Genomic DNA, 11,155 nt, shown 5'->3' with positions numbered 1-11,155 from the left:
AAGTGATTCAAAGTGATTCATACTGAAAGTATGAAATGGAAACTTCTGTTTTTCAAAGTTTATTTCCGTGTTTTAAATAGCTTAAAGTTTAGAGAAGTCTAGTCACTGGGTTTCTCCTTTTCTCTCCAGGCCAAGTATAACTCATACCCAGGACTTTGAAGACTTCTTGACACCTTGGATGTAATCTTGTGATGGGAAGCAAGCAAAGTACACCTTAGAAAAGAAAAATTTTGTTAGTGTGTTTGTCTGAGTCCATGTTTGCCACACATAACGATTATATCCCTTGTGTGGAGCTGCCACCTGCACATAACGCATCTCAATTCCTTTTTCATCTCCCTTCCTGTATCTCTGCACCCCTTTCCCATTTGCAAAAGATCTGTCTCTCTGTTTCCTATTATCTGTCTTTTAATTTGTTCCTCTCTTACATTAGAAACTCAAAATAGAAATAAAATTTGTAAGTATCTTTTAAACTTTGATCTTGGAGGGAATTTTGAGTCCATATTTTTGATATACCCCACCCTCAAATTTTGCACAGTAATATCTCATCATGCAGTTTTATCATAATCTCTAGTTGCAGCAATGTTAGTTCAAACAAATACTATTCCCCAGCCTGGTAATCCTTTTGTTATTTTTCCAATAGGATCATAGCTGAATCATAGTCCACCCAAACCCTATGAAGATTTTCTTTTTTGTTCAAACTTTTAGGAGAAGTAAAAACATTGTAAAATGATAATATTGATAGTTACGATGAAATAAGGAAACCATAAACAGAATGCACAAGTCCTGGGAAAACCTTATCAGCCTGGCAAGGGGACTCGGTGCAGAGTTCTCCCTGGGAGGCAAGTGTTCATGGCAAGAACAAGTGTGTCCCACGTTCCTATCCGTGGCCCACCCATCTGCATCATTCATTCTCTTTGTAAACTCACCCAAGCCCTAGTTCTTTCATGAAGGGCTGGACTAGGCGGTTTCTAAAGCCAGCTTACTTTAGGTCTGTCGTGGACCACCTGTCCCATAGCGTCAGTAGATGCCGAATGACTGGGGCAACCTATTCATTTGACTCTTTAACCCATTCATTTAACTCTTTAACTCTTTCATTATACATGCATCTCATGACTGATAACTGACTCTTCTTTGTGCCACTTTTTGGGCCTGGATCATCGGCTCTCAGACATGGGGCAGACACAGCAGGCACCACGTGACAGAACAGTGTACTCACCCCAGGCTTGGCAGAGCAGATCTGTCTGTACCAGAAGACCGAAGTGTAGGCAGCCATGAGGAGCTCCAACCCCATGAAGGCAAGCATCACGATGAGTGTGCCCTGAGGTGGGGACGTGGGTGTTGGTAGGAGGCCGTGGGGGTGGGGTGGGGAAGATCGCATGGATCCTCCTCCGTGTTACCTCCAGACCTCTAAGTGAGGAAGGGCACAGGAATGGCTGTGTCACCTCCAAACCTCAGGAGGACTGATAAGTGCAATGTCCTTTTATCTTTGACTGCTACCATTATTTCCCTTTTGTCTCTAGTGCGGTATTTCAAAGTATAGATTTGATTATTTTTTAATCTTGCAGAGGTCTCAGTAGATTGCTTCGGTGCAAAATCTCATATCTTTCTTTAACTCTGAAAAACTCTCAATTATTTGTTTTAATACCTATCCCTCGCCCTCCCTCTCTCATTGGAACTCAAGTTAGATGCACATTCAACCTGTTCAGATCATTGACATTTTCATTTATTTTAGCCTCTTGCTCATATTTTAAATTTTTTTCTCTTAATGCATTGTGTTCTTTTTAATTTAGGCAAGCCAAAACTGTGTATCATTATTTGTTTCTTCAGATATTTTGAGTCTACTTCTAATTGATCTACTCAATTTCTAATTTCAAAGACTATAATTATAGTTTCCCAGCATGTTCTTAAGTTGTTTAAAATCCCTTTGCCTTTAACATTTTCTTTGCACTTTCCTATTCTATTATTTTCATTTCAATTTTTAAAATTTTTTGTGGTTTTATATACTATGGAGTACTATACTGCCTTAAAGAAGGATAAACTTGCGAAATTTTTAGGTAGATGAATGCACTTTGAGAATATAATTTTAAGTGAAATAAATTAGACACATGTTTAAGTATGATATTGTTTTTCTTGCATGAGGAATCCAAAGGGCAAATAAGGACCAAAATGGATAATATATATTGGTAAATAGGAAGGAAATGTTCAAATGAGAAGAAGAACAAGGGAAGTGGGGGAGGAAGAGAAGGGAGGGGTTAGGGATAAAAATATAAAAAAAGATGGAAGAAAAACAGTAGAAACAAAGTTTTGAAACGATTTGAAAGTTTTGAAAAGGAAAAGTTTTGAAAGGGAAAAACGGGTAATAAGGGAAGGGAATTGGAAAAAAGAATTAAGATATATTATGTACAGGTTCAAATTCCCTATAACACATGAGCAGTATATATGTCAAAGTGTACAATGCATCTCCCATCTCACGAACTCTGCTAACAGATTTCTTTTCATTAACCACAGTTCCTCCCTGGCTTCCGCAGACAATCATGCCTTAAAGCAGAAACTGCTGAAGAAGGAGGAATCATGCCAAGAGGAGACAAAAGGCTTCCTCCGACAGACACTCAACCCCAGCTACTCACTGTTAGGCTGAAGTCAGCCAGGAGACAGTCCTTGAGTTCGTAGATGGAGTAATAGTATTCTGCATTAGGCACTGAAGACAGACAGTCCTGCTTGGGGCTCGGAGATGGAGCGGCAGTCCCCAAGGCCACCAGGCTGTAGGTGAGCAGGATGCCTCCTGCCCCGGCAGCAGCGGAGCTCACTGCACTAGAGACCAGGCTGCTCTGGGCCTGGAAGGGAAACCACACGCTAGAGTGTCAGGATGCTGTCACCCCTCCGTGCCCTCTCTGTGCCTGTGTTCCCTGGAGTCTGTTTCCCTTTCCATTCTGCATGCTCCTGGTGGGCACGGCTTACACCAGTTACCTCTGTGTCCCTCCTCAGTGTGGGGTTCATTGCCTGTTATCATCATAAACATTTCTTGAGGAAGAGGATGCATGACAGCTCCCCCTGGGGAGATAGTCTGGTCCCTTGACTCTGGCACCAGCCCCAGGGTTTGTGCTGTGTAGGCCACTGTCACCATCGCCCTCATTTTCCTGAGGGGCTCAGCATCACTGCATTTTCCCAATAGACCCTAGAATGTGGCCTTTGGTCCCCTTTGGGAAATCTGATCTGTGGTATCTCACAGAAAGAAGCAACAGTGAGAACAGCTGGAAGCCAGCAGGAGAAGCTGGACGCTCTCTCACATCCCTGACTCACCCCTCTAATCTGCTAGGGATTGAACTTCAGTCAGGTGAGGAGCAATGCTGGCTCACGGGAAGAGCACCTGGCTTCAGCTTCCCTCAGCAGTAGGTAAGAGGTGGAGGCCTGCGCTCACAGTAACAAGTGACCACGCCTTCAGGGCCATGGCTTCCCTCAGATGCTGTAGGAGGAATGCCCTTGCTCCTGACCCTGGCCTCATGGGGACTGAAGAGACAGCCACCCCCTGGCTGAGGAAGACTCTGAGGGCCTGGCCACCCCTGGGTGGGCACTTGAGAGCAATGGACACAGCTGGGTGTGTTCTGATGATTGACAGGCGCAGGAGCAGGGGCGGGGTTTCAGGAAGCTCCTGTGCTCAGTGAATGGGGTCAGAGTTCCAGACTCAGAAACCTGGGCACCTGCCCTGGCTCTCCAGGGACCTATCGGTGCTCCTGCCACTGTGTGCTTCAGTTTCCTCACCAAATGTGGAAACACACACACACACACACACACACACACACACACACACACATACACACACACGCTGGTCTTAGCAGGTGGTTCCCAAGTGCCCCCCTTTCAGAAGGGGAGAGTGGGACTCTGCTTTGATTCTGCCGATGGGGCAGCCTGAAAAACTTGGACTCCCTAACCTGTTGGGAGCTTCCTTTCCTTAAAATGTATGGCAGCAATTTTGAACTGCAAGAATGACCTCATTCTGTTCATTCCAACCAGTGTGACTTGAGGGTCCTCATACTCACCAAGGGCTTGGTTGATTTTTTCCCAGAGATAATCGAGAGAGAGCCAGATATTGCAAACTGTTTGGAAAAGAGAGAATGGTCAGCTGAGTTGTCATGTGAAAATAGGGCCACTGTGTCACTTGCAATCACTTAATAGAAAGTAACAGTGAAAAGTTTTGGGGGTGCCGTCACTGTAGGGCTCATGTGGGTCCATGCCGATGAGAGGCCTGCTATCCACCCTTGGAGGCTGACATTGACTTTGAGGAACAATGGATGCTTGGAAGGTTTAAATTTACTATAATGGGCATCTGTAGTTGCTAAAGAGGCCTGTGGAGAAGGGGAGGCTGACGGGCGACTTGCAGGGATAAAAAGACAGGGCCAACCCAGGCAGCACTCAGGGAGAGGCTGATGGAGCCCAGTGCAGAAATGCGTGCTGGCAGAGGCGGCCCAAGGAAGACTGGGCTTGGGGAAACTGGGAAGAGAGGATCAGATGGGGAGTCTTCAGCACAAATCCCCAAAGCCAGGCTTCCATCCCAGTGGTATTAGGGATCCAGCTAGGAGAGAGGGTGTCGGGGTGGGGATTATTGGATCATGTTCATGGCTTGGGTACAGGGTGGTCTGACACTAGCTTCCCTAAGGACGTGTGGGGACCACAGCCATAGATTCCATGGAGAGGTCAAGGACCAGTTGTGTGTGGGACAAGGCCTTCTCGCCTGGTTGTAGTTTAAGTTGATGCAGGGTCTGATCCACAAAGCCATGGTGCCTTGGTGTAATCCATTGGCCCTGAATATGCACTGTGGCCTCCTTGGCATAGCTGAGTATGGCAGAGAACCAATCCTTTGAGGGAGACGTGAGGCTTCCAGAGTCACTCAGGAGAAAAGGCTCCTGGAGCCCTCTCTTGTGAGATGGTAGGTGACAGGCAACAAAAGCAAATTGTTAAGTGCCCAGGTTACCTGTGAGCACACAGCAAGACTGTCTGCACTCCTAGATCGATGCTAATCTAAATGTCTGCAGACCCTGGGCACCACTGGCTGGTGTCCTCACTGGCTCCCCAAGCCACAGAGGCTTATTCTTAAAGTCCTTGGGAGGGACAGGAAATTTCTCTAGAGAGCTGATGCAAAGCCAGGTAAAGGATGCCAGGCTGGTGTGCCCTGGGCATCGCCTTTTTGCCAGCCCAGCCAGTGCCCTTCTGGGGCCCTCAGGATGCAGGGCAGAGGAGGCGCTCTGCAGAGCTTGCTGGAAGGAGGATGGGATATAGGACCATGGCACTGTGACTAAGTGCTGGGTGTGCATGCATAGCCGGTTCCCTCCAGGAGCCCATGACTCACACTCAGGCCTCCTGCCAGTGGGAACCCAGATGTCACAGAGCTGGAGACCACCGGACTGCGCCGGGAGGAGAAGGCAGCAGACGCGAGGATGATGCCCATGGCTGAGACCGCCAGGCCACACAGAATCTGGACCACCTGGAGGAGACAGAGGACGCTGAGGCGTTTCCTGAGTGCAGCTCAGGAAAGAGGACAAAAGAGGCTGTAGGTTTTCACATTTCAGAAGAAAGGGCAACACGAAGCTGCTTTGGTGCAAAGGGACTGTTGTGGGTTGCATGTAGAATATGTAACAGAGTGAATGTTCCTTTGTTTTTATATTTTACTTATTAAATTATTTATGACATAACACAGGCCCAAATTTGATAATAAGAAACCTTCCAGCTGCTTCGCCGTGTGTCAGTGTTAGCAGTGACTGTATGGCGTGGCCCTCGGCAGGCTGCACGGGCTCCTGCAAGGCCCGACTCAGATGAGTTTAGATTGGACTGAATATGGGGGATGGAGGAGTCGGCATTGTGCCGCGCCCTTCTCCCACAGTCACCCCGGGAGTCCACCAGCCACTGAACAAAGCCACCAAGAATATCACTGAGCCTTGTGCCGCAGGGCCACACCTTAATCCTGGTGCTCTGAGAGGCTGAGGCCCACAGATGGCAAGTTCCAGGCCAGCCTGGGCAACTTAGCAATTTATTGAGACCCTATCTCAACATAAAAAATAAAGTTTTTATTTTTACTGGCAGTGTAGCTCAGTGCAAAGGCTCTGGGTTCCATCCCCAAGACTGAAAAGAAAAAAAATCACATAGTGATTTTAAAGTTTTAGGTCTTCTTTGCTTGGTGCTTGGGGCTGTCAGTCCTCCATGGCTAGTGTGCCTGTCATGAGAGACAACAACATATAACCCACCTCTTGCCTATAATGTTAAACCAACAAATCAGAAAGTGAATGTAAGCACATTTAATTTGAAAAACTATTTGGAAAAATCACTTTAGTTTGTTTCTTTGAAAAGCAGATGGAGAAAGTTGCCTGGACAGTGGTCAAGTTCGATGAATGCAGAGATGCGACTCATCCAGAGGGCATTCCCAATGGGCTTAGATTCAGCAGATATCAAATAGAAAAGCAGGTATCAATAGCTGCCCGTCATCCTCCTTCACTCATCATCTAATTTAGTAGCAGTGGTTATTATCGTATTACCCACTTTTACCACGGATTACATGTGTTGTTGGGTGATTTCTGTATCCTATGCACGATTCCTCCTGTCCTTTTTACAGATGAAGCAAACACAGTATGGGAAGTTAATTTGTCCATTCTGCATGAATGCCAGGTGGAAGGCTGGGATCTTAGCTCTGGGAGTTTGACTGAGAGACCAACCCACACTCACAGTTTAGTGTGTGCTTCTGCCCTAAAGATGATACAGACACGGGAAAGACAAAGCTAGGTTGGCCACTCTGACTGTGAGTATTTCTTAAACACTTACCTGTGCCAGACATGACCATGGCAGAGTTTGCAACGCTGTGCCTTTTAAAGTTAGGTTTCATGGGAAGCGGAATGGGTTTAGGAGCAAAGAGGCCCAGGAAACACGAACAGGATGGCACAGACAGTGCAGGGCTGCAAAGCTTCACTTTTGTTCAACTCTGCTTTTCTTTCTGGGCACACAGGTGCAGCCCGTTGGGTAATTTCAAGCAAAAAGATCACAAGATGCAGTGTGGTTCTTCACCTGCTGCAGTAAGATGGGCTTGGGCAGAGCTGGGCAATCCGTGATCAGTGAGGAGGGCACTGCGGTAACTCTTGGGGAGGTGGCACTGACCCGGAGGGGAGAGTAACTGACAGTAGAAATGGAGGAGTTAGGTTCTAGAGGTACTGGGAAGATGAAACCCACAGGAATTTTGGGATGCAGAAAGACAGGAAAGTTGCTGCCAGGGTGTCGGCCTGAGCAGCTGAAATGAGCGAGTTGGTAGAGGCCTTGGCAGGGGAATCCTTGGGGGAAGATCAAGATTCCAAGTCTGGGGTGTGTCCAGGAGCGAGGCTTAGGGGACATCTGAGGGAAGATCTACATGGCAGGCTGAACTTCTGAGTCTGCCTCCGGAGGGTAGATCTGTGCCAAGGCTAGAGTTCATTTTTTTCCAAGTTTCAGGTGAAAGATGATGCGTAAAGCCCTGTGAGTGAAAGGCCATTGGAGCAGATACAGAGAGGGAATACAAAAGAGATGGAAAGGGTGATCCTGGGGAGCTTTGAGTTTAGGAACAGAGAAACAAAAAGAAAACAGTAAAAGGACTGCCAAGGAGAAAAAAAACCAGAAAAGCCTAAAAAGTCAAAAGCATAAAGTGCTTCGAGTAGGAGAGAGTGGTCAGCTGACTGGAAGAGTTGTACTGGTTCAGGCAAGCTGGTAGTGGAGCCCTGGAAATTAGCTTTTAATGTGCAGCAAAGAGGACAAGTGTCCCTGGATATGATTCAAGACAGAATGTTCCTGGAGAGAAATGAGAGGCACGACTTCCTACTCTCCAGGGGAGTGTGGCTAGAAGACAGGTGGGGGTTAGCTGGAGGAATCGGGACCCTGTAAATGTTCATTTTTGTCTCTGGGAGGAATTGCCATGAGATCCTGGGCTCACAGAGCTGGTCATAAGTCTGCAGAGAGCAGGGCGCTCACTGGAGCTCTCATGGCTTCTTCTGTTAGGGAAAACTTTCTATTAGGGAAAGTTATCCCTAATAGGACGATAGGCACTTCATCCTCGGTAATGGAGTGGGGAGTAAACATCTGAGCACAGACTCAGGTAATCACCCCAGGCGATCACCCCAGTGTGCTCAGTGTTTCAGGAAGCAAGATTGTCAATGTGAAGTGGTTTTCTGGGGTGGTCGTAGAGTAAATTGGTGAAAGAAACAGCATTTTGTTGAGGCAAGAGTAACAGTCTGTGTGAAGCTATGGTCATAAATCTCAAGAGGGGTGTGTGCATGTGTGTGTGTGTGTGTGTGTGTGTGTGTGTGTGTGTGTGTGTATGTTCAGCAAGGGTCAGCTGCTCAGATACAGGCATGGAGGGGGCAGAGGGGCAGAGAGTGAGCATTAAGCCAACGGGTCTGCTTGGAAGAGTGTGTGGCCAGGAGCAAGGGCCAGGCTCGTGATCGAGCTCACGGGCCCTGGAACACTGGGGCCCAAAGCTGGGCAGGGTGGAAGTGAGCCTGTGGAGATAAGGTCTCTGGAGAAGTGAGGTCCTCACTGCAGCTCAGGAAAGTTAAAGGAGGAGCAGACCAGGAGTCACAAGCATGACCCAGGGAGTGTAGAGCTGGTGCTGAAGCATGAGCTGGAACCAAGTCAACAGCAGGCTTCCTTGCTACTGGCACTGCATGGCTTAGGGCAGACTCTGAGGTGTGACCTCTCTCAGGATAGGTAGACAGAGATGGTGAGGCCTGGAGGTCGCAGGACAGAGAGGACTCAATGGTGGGAGGTTCACCACCACATGGCACTGAGCCACCCCTGACTTAGGATGGGAACTTGCCTGGAGGGTCGAGTGAGCTAAGGGCAAGGTTGAAAGGCAGGTGATACAAAGGAGTGAATGAATTACTTAGTGGGGTGACATGAGTTTCTTTCTTTCCTTTTTTGTTCTCTGTATTTGTTCTTTAAAGAAAAGAAACCAATGAAGACAATGGTACAAAATTTCAAAACAAGATTGTAGGAGAGTGGCATTGGTTAGTACATTGTGTATTGTTATTGTCAAAATAGTTAATCATAGAACCAGAGTCAGGCATGAAAAATTGATCAAACAATATAGGCACAAAACTTTTCAATGACCTAATAGCAATTAGTAGTATAACTATCTTAACTATTTTATATATATATATATATATATATATATATATATATATATATATGCTTTTCCTTTCCATCTTTCTCCTTTCTCCCATCCCAATTTCTCTTTCCTTCGAATGGTTTCTTTTCCATCTTACAATGTCTACTGTACATTACCTTAGTTACATTTTTTTTGTATTTTTGAGACAAGGTCTTGTTATGCAGTTCAGGCTGGCCTTGAGCTCACTTTGTAGCCCAGGCTGGTTTCCAGCTTGCAATGATCCTCCTGCCTCAGCCTCCTGAGTGCTGGGATTATAGGCATGTGCCACCACACCCGGTTTATCTTAGTTACTGTTTCAGCTTCTCAGAGTAGGAGATAATAGGATGGTTAACATGAGTTTCTGAAATGGAAGTATGTAAGGATGTGAGAAAGAAAGAAAAGAAAACTCTGAAAATATCATGAGATGTAAAGAGAATACAGTTTTGCATCTGTGCTCACAGGAGCTACACTTAACATGTGTAGACTGGGGTTGTGGAGGGAAAAGATGTGGGATAAAGAGTTCCTGCTGTTCATGGGCTCTGAATCCCACAAGGCACAGTGGGGAGGTTTTGATGTGGGAAGGAATAGAGGCTGATCTCAAAAGGGGCACTCAGAGCCTCACGGAAAAATGAAGCCATGCAAATGAGGGGTGATAATGTGGGACCCTTGGGTGTCCAACATTAGTCACATGGAGAGAGTCTAGCATCAGCTAGGAGTAGGGAGAGCTCTGAACCCGTAGTGGACCTGCAATCTACACAAGGGGATGGGGAGGAGGACTTACCCCCAGGATTGTGGCTTCCATCTTCAGAGCCTCCTGGGGTCTGTGTTCCTTCGGGTTAGTGCATCCATCATCTTCTCCCAGGGTGAGGGTGTCCTTTGGAACGAAGCCCGCGGGAGCCCCCTGGGTTTTGAGGTGTAGTGGCATGATGTTGATGATGTTGGGAGAGATGACATGGTTGCAGGGACCGAGTGTGGACAGGAAGCATTCACCTGGGAGAGAACAGCAGATGCTCGGAGAACCTCATGCTTTGGAGGTGAAAGCTCACACAACCTGCACGGCAGCCCGACCTCCTCATCTGGCTCTCCCTCCCGAAGCTCTGACTTTGATCTCCTGTCCCTGCCCCCTGCACTCCACCTCCCTGTGTGGGTCCCAGAGCACAGCAGGGCTGCACTGCGTGACACTAGCGCTCAGTCCTCTGGCCGGACACCCACAGTCTCCTGTCACACGCGTAGAGCAGAACCTTGGGGTCCCAAGTGCAGGCTGATGACGTTACCCTTAGGTCCTTGGTGACACACCAGGGCAATACAGAAGGCAGTCATCACCCAGGTCTTCAGGGAAACCCAGGAACATTTTCATTCGCTTTTTTCCTATTTGACAATGAGTAAGCTGAGGCCCGGGGACGGACCCTGACCTGCCAAGGCATCACGCGCTCAGGGACAGAGGCAGGATAGCAATCAAGTCCCTGGGCTGTCACTCCAAAAGTCCAAAGCCTCCCCATAAAGTAATGCTTCAAACCTGTTCCAGGTAGCTGTCCCAGTCTGGGCCTGCGGGTCGTGGCTGATGGCCAGTGCTTGCGGCAGAGCTCCCAGCCAGAACCTCCTGAGGCTTCTCCTTCTAGGCACTGAGACTTCCTGTGACTTCCTCAGAGAAGCACTTATGGTGACACAGGATGTGGATTCAGTGGGAGCTGTAGACAGTTAAATGGAAAACACCTTTGCTTCCTCTTTCTGAATTTTGAGGTCTGAAAAAGTATCATGCAATAGAAAGAGACCTATGATCCTGGTTAGAATCCATCTCCCCTCTTCCCATGTAGACGTGGGTGAGTCAGGTGTTTCCTGTAACCTGATGTTTCTTATCTATTGAATGGGGCAGTGTAATAATTCTACTCAATGGTGCCTTCAAGAATGTAAGAGAGTGAATAAAGAGCCTAGAAAAAGTGCACACTTTATGCAAAGTAGACATTAATAATAATGTTAAATTTGAATTGGGGAGAATTCTAAAAT

The 11,155-nt window shown here is 47.3% G+C and overlaps 1 protein-coding gene across 3 annotated transcripts; it reads right to left on the bottom strand.

Moving 5' to 3' along the window:
* Positions 1 to 43: 43 nt before the first annotated feature.
* Ms4a7 (membrane spanning 4-domains A7) lies at positions 44 to 10,824 on the bottom strand. Of its 3 annotated transcripts, XM_063228176.1 has the most exons (8): positions 10,668 to 10,821; positions 10,426 to 10,519; positions 9,933 to 10,141; positions 5,345 to 5,479; positions 4,038 to 4,094; positions 2,628 to 2,834; positions 1,217 to 1,318; positions 44 to 213 (listed from the first exon to the last, which is right to left on the bottom strand). In XM_063228176.1, exons 2-8 carry the CDS (start codon positions 10,469 to 10,471, stop codon positions 142 to 144), a joined length of 828 nt encoding a protein of 275 aa, XP_063084246.1. In that variant the 5' UTR covers positions 10,472 to 10,519; positions 10,668 to 10,821; the 3' UTR covers positions 44 to 141. The 3 variants fall into 3 exon arrangements, with proteins under 3 accessions (XP_063084246.1, XP_063084247.1, XP_013003764.1); XM_063228177.1 differs by lacking the exon at positions 10,426 to 10,519 and having other exon boundaries at positions 10,668 to 10,824; XM_013148310.2 differs by lacking the exon at positions 4,038 to 4,094.
* Between the last annotated feature and the right edge of the window lie 331 nt (positions 10,825 to 11,155).

Source organism: Cavia porcellus, unplaced genomic scaffold, assembly GCF_034190915.1.
Source record: "Cavia porcellus strain 051 isolate PalLab524CR breed Dunkin Hartley unplaced genomic scaffold, mCavPor4.1 scaffold_17, whole genome shotgun sequence".
Taxonomy (NCBI): domain Eukaryota; kingdom Metazoa; phylum Chordata; class Mammalia; order Rodentia; family Caviidae; genus Cavia; species Cavia porcellus.
This window is presented reverse-complemented; position numbering and strand designations above follow the sequence as displayed.